Source organism: Gadus chalcogrammus, chromosome 8 (assembly GCF_026213295.1).
Source record: "Gadus chalcogrammus isolate NIFS_2021 chromosome 8, NIFS_Gcha_1.0, whole genome shotgun sequence".
Classification (NCBI taxonomy): Eukaryota; Metazoa; Chordata; class Actinopteri; order Gadiformes; family Gadidae; genus Gadus; species Gadus chalcogrammus.
The window spans coordinates 15,407,779-15,426,215 of NC_079419.1; the positions used below are offsets into that span (position 1 = coordinate 15,407,779).

The window sequence follows — 18,437 nt, forward strand, 5'->3', positions numbered from 1 at the left end:
GTTGGTTTGGTTATATATACAAGGACTTTGTTCCAAAGCATGTATTCCAAAAAGGTACCTCAGTGTTTATTTTGTCAAACCAGATTAGTTCGGCCTTGTCTTTCCTATTTTATGTCAAATACTTAAATTAACAGCGACACCACTAATAAAACATTACGACCACAAAAACATACACAACGTGTAGGTTCATAAAAAATGTCTTTATTTATGCTCACATTAGAATGAAATAATTACAATTCTGAAATAAGTGCATATCAATGAATAAAGTGGCAAAAACCATGTACTGATATGATAAATTATAGGTGACTATGAGTTATATTATACACAGCATAATCTCTCTTTTATTTACATGTACCTGTAAAATCAGAAAAAAAAGGTAGATAGGCTCACAAGTTGCTACAACAGTATATTCCTTTAAAACTAGGAAAGATATTTGCCTTTTAGACTGTATGCTGTTGCGTCTCTACAAGACATTAAAGCCACGAGCAGATGATAGATGTGGAGGGAACAGATACAACTAAAACAGTAGGCATGGTAGGATTGTTTTCATCATAAAACATAGAATAAAACACAACGTTGGAACATCTGAATCCGAATGCCAGCGGCGGACACACATTTCCCCACAGTGTTCGAAAGGGAACATCACAGTGAATACACACATTCAAAAAGGCTAATCCTATGGCTGAGGACATCCTTGGGTAGCGCATGCGGGGTTTGGTCACCAGAACAGCTGAAGAGATCATACATTCTGGATGCCACACTAATGATAGCATTAGAGATAGAAACTGTGATTTCTTGATGTCTGCCCGAGAGTTGAAAGTCCTCCAGGCCACCCCCACTTCCTGTCTGAAGGAGCCTTGGTAATCCACTCACCATGTGATGAGTGGATCATCGTCTTTCATGTTTCGGGTGTCTGGGTGGGCTGGGCTTCATGGTGAATGGAACAGTAGAAAGGAGAAGATAGAGAGATAGGACGTGGTTGGCAAGAAAGAGCCTGTTTTCAAGACAAGCCAAACACGTTTACTCTCTTCTCTGTGGAGGGCCCTAGATAAAGGTATCGGTGTTTAACGACCTATTTGTTATGGTCTATTGACACAGCCCTAATGAGTGACTTTGATCAGGTTTGTCGAGTGGTTCACTCTCGAATAGAAGACCAGTTGTTGTTGTTTATCTGAAGAATGGAATTGGTAGAAGAATGTCCTTGGCCCTACAGAAGATTAAGATTAATAATATACCATATTGTCTATACATACATTAATTTACATTGTCTCTCTATACTATGCAACGTGTTCATATTGGTAAAATCTATTTATTTTCAGCAATTGAAGCCAGGCAGACACTGATCAAAGCCCGTATTTGGGAGGGTTCCCTTTCAAAAGGAAATGCCTCATAAAATTGTATCTTATTCTTTCACCATTCTTCCCACTTCAAGAAGTGCGTCGTCCGAGTCTCTCAAAATAAGGGTTTCACTCCTCACCGTCATACAAAGACAGGATACATTCAAACTATTCACATCTCATTCCAGCTTCAACTGTTTCAAACAGTTCAAAAATAAAAGCTGTCCCTTCCCTTTTGTATATAAACCACCTCCAAAATTGTTGATTCACTTGTTTTAGTTGTGATGCTTCTAATCCCGACAACACATGTACCTTCAGCCGTTTTATTTGGATTAGCTGCCACGCTCCTCCCTTTCCCTTGACCAAAAAAACGCCTTCCATGTGACAGCGTGTCATCACAGCAGTTCCTATCGTGTGTTTCTCTCCACCGATACACTCGGACCACAGCGGTCAGTCCACGCCGTCAGGTTTCCCCGCCACTGCGCGCACCGAGGTGAGCTACGACACTTGGTGGTGGCGTGCGGTGAGCTGGCCTCTTCTCAACGCCGCTCCACCCCTCCGGTTGCATAAGGATGCCGTGTCCTGCAGCTTTTTGTTTAGTTCCCCTTTCCAGTCTCTTGGGGCATGTAGCAAGCTTTTGCGCGACTGAAGTACAGCTCTGACGGCATGCAGGCTACATTGGAAGCTGTGCCACTGGCCACCACGGGGTGAAACATATATCTATATAGAGAGAGAGACATAAACATCTCTTTATAAAGGAAAATAGGGGGAAACAAACAATGTCTTTCCTTCCGCCTTGGAAGAAGGTGTCTCTTTTAAGTCTCTTTTCCTCCCCCCACGACTGTCTCTCAGTCCGGGCCCAGGTACTCTGTGTTCTCGACCAATGGGATGTGTCCGTTGGCGTGGGTCTTGAAGGTGGGCGTGAAGTCCTGCTGGTAGTCGGGGTTGTCCATGCTGTTCTGCTGCCGGTGCTTCTGCCCAGGGCACAGCGCCCCCTTGGGGCTCGGCGAAAGAACTGCGGCCGGGGCCTGCATGCGGGGATGACCCCGGGGGGCCGGGGCCTGGGGGGGGCGGACCTCGTTGAGGTACTCGGGCCCCTGGGCGCCCTCCTTGAAGCAGTTGAGGTACTCGGTCTCGGTGTCGTCGGAGGAGGAGATGGGGGGCAGGAGGCTGCGGGGGGGCCCGGGCTGCTGGTAGTTGGGGTTCATCACGTCCGACACGCCGTTCTGGTTCATGTAGTCTGGAGGGAGGCGCACAAGACACATGGTCAACACACACACACACACACTCAGCGACTCATGCAGGGAGGGGGAGATACACGTCACACGGTTAACACACACACTTAACACAGTGGAAAGGAATACATTTAAAGTAATTGTGAAGTACTTATTATTATGGATATATTAGCTAGTATCGGTGAAACTCTGTTTGCCGTGGTTTATGTCCTTATCAGGACAAAAACACTTCAAAATAGTTTATTAAATATTCTTAGGACACCGAAATGGAATTTCTGACCAATGCCAGACCAATGACATCACCAGCACTCTTTGGCAATTACGGTATACAGAATATGTTCAAGCCACATCTGCTGACAACTAGATATGGTAATAATATCAAAACAAGGGTTGGTTAGGGATGGGCAGGATCACACTATTATAACAACTTCCTCAATGATCTCTTTCTTTCTTGAGGTTTCTTTCATAGTAAACCTAGTTCAGTGCTCCCTTTAAAAGCATCTGTGAACTCGCCTGGAGCGGGCTGGAAGTCCTGGTCCAGGAACTTGTCTGTGGGGTCAGGGATATAACGTAGGACCAGGCTGCCCTCTCTGCCGGGGAAGCCATTCTGGATCAAAAGAGAGAGACAGAGTTACGACCTGAAGCCATTCTGGATCAAGAGAGAGAGACAGAGTTACGACCTGGGGACCTCAGACCTGAGATGCACCACGCTAACTAGACGAGATGGAAATATATACTTTATTAACCAGACGGGAAATTTGTCAGTCAAGTAAGTACAAGACAATAATACTTATTTAAAATACATTCATATCAGACATTATTCCCAGTATTTGGAGAAGCTAGAGTGCTAGAGTGCTTGGAGTTTTTCTTATGACTGTCACCATGTAGCACCACTTACCATGAAGCCGTTTCTACTGTGACACGTCCCGATGCTGCTGTTGAGGCTCTGCAACACAAATCAGAAACATTCATTACCCATCAGGCACCTGGGGCCAGTACCATTAGGGCTCAGGCTCAGCAGTGACCCGGGTTCGAGTCCTACCCGTGATCATTTGCAGCTTCTCCTCCCCTCTCTCTCTCCCATACCTACCTGTCGAACTGACTATCTTCATGAATAAAGCATACAAATAAATAAAACAACATCAGGCACAAGTGCATCCCCTTAGCCCAGAGGAATAGATTGTTTTACATACGATGTTTTTTTGTGCCCAACTTCTTCGTTAAAATTCTCATTCGAATTGTGACTCTAATGAGTTTGAATATCTTTCTCACTAGACGACTAGAATGAGAATAGCTCTGTCCACTTTCAATAGACTACATATGTTTTATGCCTTGGGGACTAGAAAAAAAAACAGCAAATGAATGTAATGTTGTCGCAAGTGAAACCGAAGCAAGGATATCTGCCCGGTGACAATATGCACGTGGAATGTGATTGGGTCCATCTGGATTTGATTGGCTCTTACGAAAGTGACTAAAGCTTGCCAGCTGTGTGGTCTCTGGAGCAACAGGGGCGGAAGCGTGATCCCATGAATGGTTGAAATGCTGAAGTCTGCCGGGCTGCACGCGTTACCGCCATCACTACACAATTTATCTCTTTCCCCGGTAGAGGAAGTGAGTTGATTAGATTTGGACGTAAAATAGTCAATAAATATTTGACATTGTTTCATGCATAGTAACTTCCCTGCGTTCCTTCTTACTCTGTCACGACCTAAACCAGGCCAAACCAAAAAGTCTGCTTTCATTTAATGGCGTCTCTGAGCCCACCTCGGCTCACCCTGGTCCGTTTAACAACAGCCTTCCGCCGATTTCAAGGAACTAATCGCTCAACAGACTAGAGCCCGGCTCCAGACGCTGAGCCGTTCGCTCTCACGGCCCAGCGTGAGAGCTTCCAAGGCCCCCGCTGCCCAGCGGCATTATGGGAAAGAGGGAAGAATCTCGCTCTGCTCAGGCTGTCGGCGCGTCCCCTGGAAGGATCTCTCCCGGGCCAACCCAACGCCCGGCCGGCCTAGCGCTGAGGGGATTTCTCCTTGCTGTTGTTACTGTAAGCCCTCTGTATTTTCCACTCACTGAAACCGACCGTGTCATGCATAATACGCATCAACAATGATGCTACGGAAAAACCGACTTCATGCAAACAGATAGGAGCGAGGCCGCCCCCTCTCGGGACCTCTTGAGAGACGTGCTGTGAAGTGTCTGTGTGTCTGTGAAGGCCATCAAAGCTGAGAGCTCTGTTATGGGCTAAGCAGGCGTTGAGCGACCGGCTATGATACCCAGATACCTGGCTTGGAGCGGGGGGGGGGGGGCTACATATACACACTGGCCTTGACTGAATTGGAGGACCCAGAGTAAATGACTTCTCCTCATTTTGTCCACCCCCGCCCCCCCCCCCCCCACCCCCACCCAGCCCTCCCTCTCTCGCCCCCACACACCCCTGCCTCCCGTGTTAATCATAAGGGCACCTGGGAGGAAACGTAGAAGAAAAGTGGGGTGGGGGGAACAAAAAAGAGGTAAAGAGTAGGAGGTTGAATGGAAGACAGGATGGATGAAGAAGAAGGAAAAGAAGAAGTGGGTGGGGGAAGGTCCCTTGGGTGATGGGGTCGACAGAACGTGGACCAGAAACCTGGGTCGTTTGGGGTTCAGGCCAGGTAACGACAGGCTGGAGAGATATTCAAGCCCAGCCAATTAGATTCACTCTTGTGGCTATCACGTACGCCCTATTTGATTTCACGGTCTCTGCAGATAGAGCTGCTAGCCATCAAGCATCAAGTCCAAGGTGTTTTGGTTCAATGATGCCAAAACAGAGTTTGAGTGTGTTTCCATCTGTCTTTGGGATTAAGTGAATTATATGCAGAATGTGCATTTCACAGAGCTCATGATTAAAAATCCATCTCATGCAACCATAACGTACAGAGGAAAAACAAAGGGGTTTATTTTCGCCCGTGTTTCAAGGAGACGCTGATGAGCAGTTGAACTCTTGTTTGTGTGCAGACAGGAGCTGGCGTGAATCTGGCCCATTCATCTTAAGCGGCTGACGTACGCCAGCTCCACACGAGACTGCAGCAAGTCAAGGTTTGCAGCAAGCCGCTTTGGATAAAAGACTCTCAGGCTAAATGACTTAAATAAATACAAATGTCATGGCCACGGCGGCTCAGGGCAGCAGTGTTGGACCATACACGTGGACATGTTTCTTTCTCTTTCATTGTTTTAAAAGCTATTATTGAACAGCAGACCCGGTCATGTTCCTTGCTGTGCACCTAGGAATTCCTCAAATCAGAGTCGCGACCCCAATTTGCCATCCCATTATGGTCTGTTGCACCAGAAAGGTTCGTTTCCTTCCTCCAGTCAACGATATTCCCCCCTCCTTTGGAAATGGAAGGCTTTTTCTTCTCTATGATTGTGATGGAAGACAGAACACGTGTGACAGCTTGACTTCTACAGGTCCAGAATAGGCCTGACGCCTCTTCTGCTAACCCTCTTGCCTGACGCACAGAAAGACAGTTAAAAACACAGACACACACACACACACACACACACACACACACACACACACACACACACACACACACACACACACACACACACACACACACACACACATACAGACAAACAGTCAGACACACACACAGACAGACAGACAGACAGAAACACAGTCTGAAAGGCAGACACACACACAGACAGACAGACAGACAGAAACATAGGGAGAAAGCCAGTAACACATACAGACAGACAGGCAGTCAGACAGACACAAAACCAGACAGATAGGCAGGCAGAGGGACAGGCAGGACGACAGAAAAGACAGACAGGCGGAACAACAGAACGGAGAGACAGAGAGGCGGACAGACAGACAGGCAGGCAGAACAACAGAACAGGCAGGCAGGCAGGTGGGTGGAGCCTACCAGGGAGTGCAGCAGGGGGGTGCGTGAGGTGCTGGGGCTGGTGAAGAAGCCCTGCTGGGGCAGCAGGTACTCGTCTGCGTCCACCGCGTCGTCCATCTCCTCGCCGCTGATCAGGCTGCGGTATAAGCGGCCTTCCGTGGGGCTTGGCAAGTGCAATCTGTCGTCGCCCTGGAAACGGAAACAAACAAACACCAAAAACTGTTTAGGCCCAAAGAACACAAGAGCGCAAAATCTGTTTCATAGGGAAACTCAATCATGTTGTTCTACCGGAGCAAAACGACACGGAGAGGGAATGTAACGTGGTCTGTGTTTTATTTTTGCTAGTTTAGGACTAAAGGCGTCTATTTTGGGCTATGGTCGCCGTGTGCTTTGGGCTTTAGACTGAAGGTTGGCACACTGTATGGAAAGGGGTCTTTCTCTCTTTGCATAGCAAGTGGCAGGATGTGCTGGCTAGGCTGTTTGACTCCCAGCCGGAAGGTTTCTGTGTTGGCTCACCCATTGTCCACAGCCCTGTCCACCCTGCTCCTTGGTGACTTGTATCTGAATTCACTGTAAGTCTCTTCGGCAGGAGCAACGTGTCAGCTTTAAACTGTTTATTTATCTTTGGATAAATGTGTTTGAATTATTTTTCGATTTTATAAGCGAGATAATGCATGCCTCAGTACAGTATGCTGGCACAGTTAACACAACATTATTGTCATGTTTTGACCACTAGTTGGCGCCAGCGAGATGTGATTTCCACAGCCCCATAAACACACAACATTCTGCATTGTCGAGATTACAAAGATGGATGTGTTTATTTATTTTACCTTATCAAGAGCATTGAGGGACAACAACAAACAACACAAGCTAAGGTTATGGCATCCGCCAGTTTTAATACGTTACTGATTACCAGCCTTGTTGGTATTGAAAGCATGTGAGGTGCGAGAGTGTACCTGAATGACAAGGTAACGCGAGGGATCCCGTGCCATCTTGGAGAACTCTGACATGAGTTCCCGGAAACGCGGTCGGCTGTCTGCATCAATCATCCAGCCTGAGCAGAGACACCGATAGATTTTATCAGGGACATCGCTTCCTGGGTGATGTGGGAAACCATGCAATCCCAGAGCTGATCATTCCCAGCACGGCATAATTAATAGCACGCTGTGACTGTGAACTATATTCGTGGTACTTGACATTTACTTAGGCTTTGAGTCAGCAAAACAGTAGCTTTCATTCTTTCGTTCATTCATTCTGCTGCGTACATTTGACCATGATCATGTAGACGTCTATGGTGCAAATGGGGGGTTGGGGTAGCCGCTCTCCTTTCTCCAGGACCCCAGCGATGTCACTGGCGGGAATGCCGTCGTAGGGCTTCGTCCCGAACGTCATGAGCTCCCAAACGGTCACACCTAGAAGCAGGGCACAGCTGAGCTTCACATACATGATGCGCGCACACCCTAAACGTTACAGCATCGCCAGAATAGAGACTCTGTGCTAGAGCTGTGCTTGTGTTTTCCCAAGAAGATGACCAAACAAAAAACAACAAATCACAGTTAGATTTAGCAACAGGATGTACGCTTGCAGAATATCGCACAGCATCTGAACACATTGGCCCCGTGCCCTGTAGCAGTGGGAGTTAGCAGGATGCGTATGTGCGTTGGGAGAGTTTGCAGAGGAAGAGGGGAGAGAGGGGAGGTGGGGGGGGGGGGGGGCGGTAGAGAGAGAGTCTCTGTCACTCCTGCCAGGCCCTGCTGATGGGTTCGCCTTATTGAGCGGAAGGCCTGATCAAACCCTAGAGACCGTTGTGGGGGCTGACCCGCAGAAAGGAACAGCGTGTGCTTCACGTGTGTGTGCGTTTGCGCTGCATGTGTGTTATATGATATGTCTTTCTATTGTCTGCATGTGTGTGTTAAGTGTGTGACTCTGTGTGTAGTATGATGCGTGCTTGTGTGTGTGTGGGTTGGTGTGCTGCATGTGTGTTATGTGATATGTGTGTGTATTGTTTGCATATGTGTGTCAAGTGTGTGTCTGTGTGTGTTATATGATGCAGGTTTTTTTTGTGTGTGTGTTTGTGTGTGCGTTATATGATATGTGTGTGTAATGTTTGCATGCATGTGCGTCTCTTTATAATATATGAGTCTGTGTGTGTCTGTGTGTGTGTATGTGGGGCCGGGGGAGTGTGTATGTGCGTGTGCGCATATGTCCCTGAACTTGATAAATGTTTTCTGGCGTGTGCTGCCTGGAGCAACTCTTTTTTTGTTATAATATTTATAATATTGTCCATCTGAGGCTCGTTTCTGCGTAGGCTTTTAGTAGCCCTCTTGAAACCTTTGATACCTACGAGTCCTTTACTCCGTTCCCAAGTTTGACAACTGCACAAAAACAATATTGTATTTTGCAAAGTAATAAGTGAAGTAGCATTGACGTTACACATTTTCCAAATGTCATTCTTTGTTACCTAAGACTTCGGCATCTGTGCTGTTTAAACACTGCTCAAAACACACATCACGTACACATGAACCAACGGTAGCCTCGGTTCAGACACGCTTTGAAGATGCCCATCAATCCCGCAGCTACGTTTTTTTCCTGCAGTACAGCAAACATGCGCGGCGATGCGTTGCATAGCGCCTACCGTAGCTCCATACATCACTCTGATGCGTGTAGGTCCTGTTCAGAATGGATTCCAGCGCCATCCACTTTATAGGGACCTGCGGAGAGGGAAGACCATCACTCACTGAGAATAAGCCTCGCTGGCCAGTGTTTTAGAAAGGGAAAGCCGGTCTGACATGGAGGAAAGAGATTGCCGTAGCTGTGCATGTCAAGAGATTACTAGAAGAAGATAAAGGCGGCGAGAGTGAGAGAGATGTTTGGAAGTGTCTTGCCTGAAAGCGAACAAGCAATAAATCTCAGCCCTGCGGTAAGTGGAGATACCCATTTATAACACAATCAAACGTGTCATTAGGACTTTTTTTTCAAAGACAAAGTGCGTACAGTCCCTTACAGTATGTTTTCAATTCTAAAACATATTCCTGCATGTGTCATCCTCCACCTCCCCAGTACCAACACCACCTGTTCTGATCCTGCTCAACGTTAAAGAGGGCGATACGGGTGTAGACGGGCGGGGACCCACCTTCCCCCCGTCCGCGTGGTACTCCTTCTCGTCGGCGTTGAGGAGCTTCGCCAGGCCGAAGTCGGTGATCTTGACGTGCTGCGGCGTCTTCACCAGGACGTTGCGCGCGGCCAGGTCTCGATGCACCAGGTGGCGCTCCTCTAGGTAGTTCATCCCCTGGGCGGGCCGCGAGGGATGGGTGGAGAGGAGGAGACAGGGAACAGCGTTTCCTTATAGCTGGTGTTTTGATTAGGCCGCACTAAGCCACAGTGCAGTTTATAAAAACGTTTGTTGTAACAACATTGTAGGCTCAGTTATCGAGTTCAACATTTTTTTAACTTAATTTTATGAAGCCTTAAACTCAATTTAACTTAAACTCAAACTCAACAAGACTTAAATCAACGTAAAGCTAGATCCAAAAAACCAACTTTGAAAATGTACACCATATTGTTTTACATTTAGACACAAATGTGACAGCAGGACAGACACATAGCAGCATTGAAACGATCTCCATTAAAGAGCACATAAACAAACATCATTACAAACGTGTCCCAACCCCATGATCTCTCTTACCTTGGCGATCTGAACACACCAGTTGAGCAGGTACTGTGAGCCGATGTGGTCCTTGTTCTCCTTCACGTAATCCAGCAGGCAGCCGTAGTGCATGAGCTGAGTGACCAGCTGCGCTGTGGAGGTCAGGCATATCCCCAGCAGACGGCACACATGGGGGTGGTCCACGCTGGCCATCACGTACGCCTCCTGCAGAGGCACACATTTAAATGCTTTTATTTGGATCCAAATTTACAAAGAAGGAGAAAAAAATCCAAACAATTTTGGGAAGAAATATTGATAGTGTTCGAACAGGTTCAAAGCGTACATGCCTTTACAAGACCTACATGATAAGTTGATAAGATATTACACCGAACACTTATGGAAAAAGGAAACATCTTTGTCTCCAGATTTGCATACTACCTATGGTGGCTGAAACAGAGCAACATGTTGCCAATCTTTTGGCTTCCTTCTTATGCAACCCCCACAACCGCAGTCCTCTACATTTTTTGTGGATATGACCTAAGCTTCGAAGATTAAAGATATAACACACACACACAAAATATTGTAATATGATGTATATGAAGACAACAAACTGGGTGAAGTCTTCCATCCGGAGAGGCTGAGGTGTGGCACGGCCGGCCGTGGTAAGACCTCTGGACCTGGGTTACCCTGCCTTTATGTTTAATCGATTTATGGGATGAATGTAATAGATAACACCCATTAATCAATCCCTGAGTAAACTTTGCATTTAATATGTTTACCTATATCTTCTATTCTGCAAGGTTTGATGTTACTCTAAGGTGAAGTCTACTGTTATTATTTAATGTGGACTATTTTGTGTCTTGTGTTTTTTCTGTAATATGCATTTATTTTTTTCGTATTTCGTATTTTATCGTATTACGGAGGGGGAATATATTACTGTTAAATGATGTTGCAATTGAAAAGGATTACAAGACGCCAACCAGTTGAATTGTCAGAACAAGTAACAATGATGACTAAAGACAATAATATGCTAGTATTCCATCCATGTAGGCAAGTAGCCTTTTAGCGACCGGTTAGATTCCGACCTGTGGAATGCCATGACAAACAAAATTCTTTCTCTCTTTCACTCCCCTTCATCTTCCGGTCCGTTCAGGCGCAAAATGGACATAAGAAAATATGTAAAAAAGATCCAAACCATCACATACATGCTACTACATGCTATAAAAGGTTTTATTGCCAGTTAAGATGTGATTTGGTTCAGAACATCCACGTCATCTGTGTGTGTGTCTGTGTCTCAAGTGGGGAGACTGATTCATCCAAAAGATTTACAACTGGAGCTGCTTCTGTCAACAAATATGCAGGCTACTGCGGCGTATCCGGACATACAGGTTATATGGAGGCTGCTCACGCTAAAGGCCTAAAAACGCTAGCATTTTGGCCATCCGGACTTACCGCCAGGGAAATTCCCTACTGGCTCTCGAGAGGCCCAGAGCACACCCCCAACGCTGCGAGGAGTTAATAATAATATAAACAGGACAGATTTGATTTTATAGGACAGTATACCTAGTTGTTACATGAGTAGTAGTAATCTATACATAGAGAGTGAGGAGGTCAGCCAAATTCTTCCAAGTAGTCCTTGTCCTCAAATTAAAAGGCCGAGAGGACGTCTGGTGTCCGCCTCACCAGATGTGGAGTGTCTAAGGAACACGACCGCAGCGGCCTCAGTGCTTGAGATGCACTTTAGGTATACTGTAGGAAACCACGAGTACACAGAGCTGGTTTGTTGTTTTGTGTTGTTGTCTTTTTTGGATGGCAACAGAGCCGCATCACCGCCAGACCTACATTAGCAGCTCCCAGACCCAACCCCTCCGACACACATTCATCGTGTTTCCTGCGTCTCTCCAGCAGGGAGTACTGCTGGAGAACTGGATACCTCACCTTCACCTAATGTCGTTAGATCATCACCGGACGAGCGTGGCGCTCATTAGGAGCAGACGTGACGCCGGCATTTGAATCGAGGCGAGAACTACAGCAGTGTGTCGTGGTACATTGGGATATATTCCTAAAGTGTGGTCTACGTAATCTAAGTATTCCACGTGTTGATAGCTTAAATAGCTTAAAGACATTTGAACGTTTAGCATACATTGATTTGAAATATAAGTGCAAGTAGATGGGTGAAATACGTAGAGAGGACATGTATTTTTATCACACTGAACAATGTGACAGGGAACCCATAGTGGAATGATTGATAGGACCATTTAAAGACAACACCTACATCCATGATTTCCTTGTTTGCCTTGGGTGACGTGGCCTCTCTTAAGACCTTGATGGCAACAGGGATCTTCACGTCCTCCCCTTCTGGAACCCAAAGGCCCTGTGTGGACAAGAAACCTGTTTAGGATAAACCATCAGGCTACTTCCAAAGCTGTGGATACGTCCACACCACAGACTACATGTATCTATTCAAATATAAACATGTCACGGGCATCGCAAGTACATAAACGAAGACATGTGCACCGGCCTGCTAAGTGTGTGCATTGACAAGTTGAAACGTGTAATCGTCGACACTTAAACACAGGACATGGGCACTCATGCAAACACGCTAGCGCAGGCACACACATACATAACCACACACACACACACACACACACACGCACACACACACACGTGCAAGCCCCGCTAAGAGCAAGCATGATCTGCTATAGGAAGATGGCCAGCAGATGTGGATGTTACGCATGCATTCTACTCCCGAGTCACGCAGCACACACACACACACACACACACACACACACACACACACACACACACACACACACACACACACACACACACACACACACACACACACACACACACACACACACACACACACACACACACACACACACACACACTCCCACGTGCACATGCCGCTAAGAGCCAGCATGTTCTGCTTAAGAAAGATGCACAGCAGATGTGGAAGTTACGCATGCCTTTCACTCCCGAGTCCCGCCGAGCTCTCTCACTAGTGCACCCACATACACACACAGGGGCCCCTCCGGTACCTTGTAGACGGTGCCGAAGGCCCCGGAGCCCAGCACCCTGATCTTCTTGAACTCGGTCTCCTTGAGGATCCTCAGCAGGGCCTGGTTGGGTGCCTCCCCGCTGGGCGTCAGTGGCTCCACCAGCTGAAGAGTCAAACGGACAGACCCATGAATACACGATCCATGCGTTAGAAAGGACTTAAAGGTTGGATCAGGGATGTTGGGGGACGTCACTTTTTGGTATTTGAAGCGAGATCCCAAACAAACAGAGCCAGCTCGCCCCTCCCTCCCATGTTTCGTGCATCCGGTAAAAACTATCATGAATGCAGCGCAAAACCCCACAACACCAACCCCTTGTCGGTGATTGGTTGGATTACTATTTATTTTTGTTTTGAGTGATTGGTAGTACCATTTGTTTATGTGTACGTTCTCGGAGCATAGGCTGCCTACAGAGACGCGTTTTTTTGACGGCCTGCTTTTGGGGCGGGCAGCTAGCGGATTGTGAGGAAACATCAGATGAATGTGATCATTTATGTTTCGGATCGCTGATACAACCTTTAAGACCAGTGGTTACCTTGTCCATTCATCATGGAACTCCCTTCTGGTATTGTTATCTTAGCTTAAATACCCGTGATTATATTCAAATGTGTAGATGTATGAATGAATCAGTAACATTTCATAAAGAGTAACACGTACTCTTATATTCTATATCACAAAATTTGTAATTTATAACTTCTGAGGGTGAAACCACTCTCCCCTAACAGGTTACCTCTCTCTCCTGGAGGATTCTCCGCGTGGTCCGCTTTCTCTTGATGTGGCGTCGCCGTAGCAACACAAAGACGGACAACGACGCGACCACCACGGCCAGGAGGCCTCCGACCACGCCGGCTGCGATTATGGACAGCCCTGATTGGCTGAGAGGACAATAACACATCATCAATTATAAATAGTTATATTTGAGATATTACTGATATTAATATTCAACGCGAACATTTATCTTTACTCTGACAGGCAACAAACACAACACTTTGTAAAATATAAGTGTTTCCAGTTTCTCTATCTCTTTGCCAGTCTGGTTTGTCAACAGATCTGTCGAGAATAGCAGTGAATTGATGACTGATCCATATCTATTGTCCTCTTCTTGGAATCAACTGTCAGTTCAACAGAAATGAGCTGCGCCTCAAGCATAGACTAGCACATTCTAGGTGTAATCTGCATGCCCTGAACTGTGCCCTGAATGGCAAAGGAATCCTGTCGGATTACTTGGCTTACCGTTTGGGTAGACAGCCATTCCGTCCAGGGGCATAGCATCTATCAGCAAATAAAAAGCAGAGTGTATCAAACACAGATCAATATTAATAAAACACATTTTCAGATGGATTAAATCAGGGTAAAATGTTGAATCGTAACAAAGACAGGATGACAGGTACACACATAACGGCTATTATATACAAAGACAAACATTGAAGGGAATAACACTTTAAACTAAGTCATTTGAAATGACTTAATGGCGAGCCATCGTTAAGAGTGCAACACACAGTTTTTGTTTCGCCTTGTGCTCTAATCTTCGCAAGGAATGTCAGTGCACCCACACAGAGGGTAATGTGTAGGTGATTTGTTCTAATTAACTATGTATGCGTCACGTCTAAAGTCATAATGTTTTTATGCTACTTGCAATCAGGCAATCAGCTGACGATGTAGGTAATTTATTATAGACACTAGCTAGGATCTCCTGCATAGTTGTGTATGCATTGCTGTGTATTGTGTGTCAATGTGTATTGTTTCACCATGAGCTCTGGAATTCAGACAGCAGGCAGACAAAATTAAACGTGTCTGTGTGTCTGTGTTTGTGTGGTTAAGGGAGGGGGGGGCATGGTTAGGCGGGGGGGGGGGGGGGCTTCCGAAACATCAAAGTGCCACTTAGCCAGGACTTTCACTTTCACTTTCCGGCTATCACAGTATCGCTATGCAACCACTAGATCAACTCTTTGGTTTTTACTGTATTTCTCTTCCGGTTATTATACTCTTTCATGCCAACGTATTTATATTAAACGTAGAATAACATAAATCTTAAGCATAGAGCCCCCCAGCACCAAGACACAACGCAAACACAATCTACCTTTCTCTCTACATATCTACCTGCAAGGTCTTTGCTTCTGCACTAAATCATTTAAATACAAATTATATGAAACTAAATGAACCATTTAAGAAATTAAAAATATTTATTCAGTGGAAGAACGATAAGTAAATTGAAAATATTGATAACGAGAAATGTTCTACTTGGACGTAACTCATAATATATTGCATACCGCTGCCTTGAGCGGGTCTACACATTACCCCACAGGAGAACACTACTGTTGTGCTAATACAATGGTACTTTTGTGTATGCAACGGCAGGGGATAATCTAAACCCATTAAAAGAACTGTGAAGAGCCCTCAAGATGTGCACTGTCTGCAGTACAATAAAAGCATTGGCACTAGACTAAACTGTGCTTTCAAAGGAGGAGAAGATTCAGTGAGATCAACTCAAGCACACAGGAGAGACACTGTATAACTCCCAGCCCCTGTTCTGATGTCACTACCTAATGCTTTGAATCGTAGGAGACTTGCGATGAAACACACGCACACATACCTGCAGACACGCACATCTAAGCACACACAAAAACACATACACAAGCATCCATTTGTATATGCACATGCAAACATGTACACACGCAAATGAAAAATGGACACACACACACACCCACATGCTCAAGCACACACAAGAACACACACTGGTACACACACACACACACATGCACACACACACACACACACACACACACACACACACACACACACACACACACACACACACACACACACACACACACACACACACACACACACACACACACACACACACACACACACACACACACACACACGCACACACACACACACACACACACACTGTTCCTTGTCTAGTGACAGAGATGACATGTACACAGCACAGCTCCATTATTGTTATTATTACGTTGAGCTGTGAGCTACAGCACCTTAGCACATAATTCCCTCACCGACCATACATCTTGTCAACAACAAGGCCAAGTAAGCAGCTTATTCAGCAACGGGGAAATAAAACACTGCCTGGTGCCAAAGGAGACCAAGCTAGGGCACCGATCCCCACGATTGCTTCCTCCACACAAACCCAATTAAATCCAGGGACACATCCACAAGGTGTCTGCGTAACAGGGTTACACCTTATTGGAAGGATTGAGGGTGTGCTGAAGAGGGGGAATCAGGGGGGTAATGCACTCACCCCTGGGTACAGTTTTCGTGGCACAGCTGGCAGATCTTCCTGTGGTCTGCGTACTTCCAGATGCGGCTCTCGTCCTTCCCCGGCAAGTCCTGGGGACAACGGGACACGCAGAACAGGCCGTCCTGGAGGTGGGCACACTTGGTGCAGTTTCCAGGACCCTGGATGTGAGAAGTAGAGATGATGAAGACGGCGAAGAAGAATAAGAGGATGATGAAGACGATGAGGAAGACGATGAAGACGAAGATGAAGGGAAATAACAAAGCATCAATAGTCGGCTCCTCCCAGAGAAGCTGTAGTCGTGGTGTAGCTCAGGGTTCATTTTGTTTCGTTAAACTCTATGGAGTACAGTTTGAAGGCCTGTTCATTCGTCAATGATTCTCAATTCCAAGGGGGCTTTACCTCGTTAAATAAAGGTCAAATAAATAAAACTTTAATAGCAAAATGCATCAACATGCTGCTCCCAATTTCAAGAATATTTGACACACACAACACAAAAGAAACAAGCGGTTATTGAGGTCATGGCTGTACTGGGACGGTATGGTTGGGTTATAGGGGGCACACATACTGGAGCACTGCAGGACGCAGTTCCGTTGAGAGCTTGACATTCAGAGTGGCACTTCAAGCACGTTTGATTGACAACAGCTTCCCGTGGGTCTCTTTGGAAAAAGGAACAACAATAATATGATAAGTAATCTCGCCAACTCTAGCAAACGTTTGTAAAAAAAATAAAAAATGTAAAAGCCATGAACCCAATGTAAGGGCAGTAGTTAAATTGTAAGCATGAAATTATACAAGATTCAATGTTTGACAGACGTTGTCTAAGACAAACAGTCAATGAGTACGCCAGTTCTGAGGTTTGTCGGGTCAAGCTCGACAGCCGGGGGCCGTGTTATATATGAAAGAAAAGGGGGATGAGAGAATACCGAAAGCCAATTCTCCTTATCTTCAACAGGAAACAGTTGTCATGCTACCACTATTATTCAAGTAGTAAACTGAAAATGGACTCTTTAAGGAGTGAACCGCAGCATACGCAAATCTGACACACAGATCGGACGGTTTATTAGTCAGAAAATCAAGGATAAAGGAAAAACAACATGTAGGATCGGAAGGGGGGGTTGAGTAGAGTCAATAAGAGCGACCCTTCCTCCTCCCCCTCCCCCTTCTCCCCCTCCTCCTCCCTCCCCCTCCTCCTCCTCCTACCCCTCCTTCTCCCCCTCCTCTCACTCCTCCTCCTTCTCCTCCTATTCCTCAACCACCTCCTCCTCCCCCTCCCACTTCTGCTCCTTCGCCTCCTAATCCTCAACCTCCTCCTCCTCCTTCTCCTCCTAATCCTCAACCTCCTCCTCCTCCTCCCCCTCCTAGTCCTCTTACTCCTCCTCCTCCTCATCCTCCCCCTCCTCCCACTCCTCCCCCTTCTCCTCCTGCTCCTCTTCCCCTCTCATCCTCCTTCTCCTCCACCTCCTGCTTACCTCCTCCTCCTCTCCCTCCTCTCTCCTCCTCCTCCACTTCCTCCTCCTCCTCTTCCTTTTCCTCCTCCTCCTCCTCCTTTTCCTCCTCCACCTCCTCCTCCTCTTCCTCCTACTCCTCAACCTCCTCCTCCACCTCCTCAACCTCCTCCTCCACCTCCTCCTCCTCTTCCTCCTACTCCTCAACCTCCTCCTCCACCTCCTCAACCTCCTCCTCCACCTCCTCCTCCTCTTCCTCCTACTCCTCAACCTCCTCCTCCACGTCCTCAACCTCCTCAACCTCCTCCTCCTCCACCTCCTCCTCCTCCTCCTTTTCCTCCTCCACCTCCTCCTCCTCCTCCTCCTCTTCCTCCTCCTCCTCCTCCTCCTCCTCCTCCTCCTCCTCCTACCCCTCCAGGATGTTGCAGGCGTCCACACAGCTCCCGTGGCGGCTGTAGTTCCGACAGGCGAAGCACATGTTGGCCCCCGGGCCCCAGCAGCCCTCCTCCGTGCACTTTACGTCGCAAATGTTGTTCTGCTGAGCTGCGGGAGCACAAGGAGGACCGACGATCAGA

At 46.8% G+C, this 18,437-nt stretch overlaps 1 protein-coding gene across 1 annotated transcript in view; it reads right to left on the bottom strand.

Moving 5' to 3' along the window:
* Window positions 1-168: 168 nt before the first annotated feature.
* egfra (epidermal growth factor receptor a (erythroblastic leukemia viral (v-erb-b) oncogene homolog, avian)) overlaps window positions 169-18,437 on the bottom strand; it is a 44,639-nt gene continuing 26,370 nt past the window's right edge. Inside the window, exons 13-28 of the mRNA XM_056596044.1 lie at window positions 18,273-18,405; window positions 16,983-17,073; window positions 16,418-16,575; window positions 14,389-14,427; window positions 13,886-14,030; window positions 13,138-13,260; window positions 12,369-12,467; window positions 10,133-10,318; window positions 9,581-9,736; window positions 9,083-9,158; window positions 7,713-7,859; window positions 7,404-7,501; window positions 6,469-6,636; window positions 3,471-3,518; window positions 3,086-3,179; window positions 169-2,577 (exon numbers count right to left, since the gene is read on the bottom strand). Of these exons, the coding sequence (XP_056452019.1) occupies window positions 2,186-2,577; window positions 3,086-3,179; window positions 3,471-3,518; window positions 6,469-6,636; window positions 7,404-7,501; window positions 7,713-7,859; window positions 9,083-9,158; window positions 9,581-9,736; window positions 10,133-10,318; window positions 12,369-12,467; window positions 13,138-13,260; window positions 13,886-14,030; window positions 14,389-14,427; window positions 16,418-16,575; window positions 16,983-17,073; window positions 18,273-18,405 (2,153 nt within the window). The 3' untranslated portion in view covers window positions 169-2,185. The remainder of the gene's footprint in view (window positions 2,578-3,085; window positions 3,180-3,470; window positions 3,519-6,468; window positions 6,637-7,403; window positions 7,502-7,712; window positions 7,860-9,082; window positions 9,159-9,580; window positions 9,737-10,132; window positions 10,319-12,368; window positions 12,468-13,137; window positions 13,261-13,885; window positions 14,031-14,388; window positions 14,428-16,417; window positions 16,576-16,982; window positions 17,074-18,272; window positions 18,406-18,437) is intronic.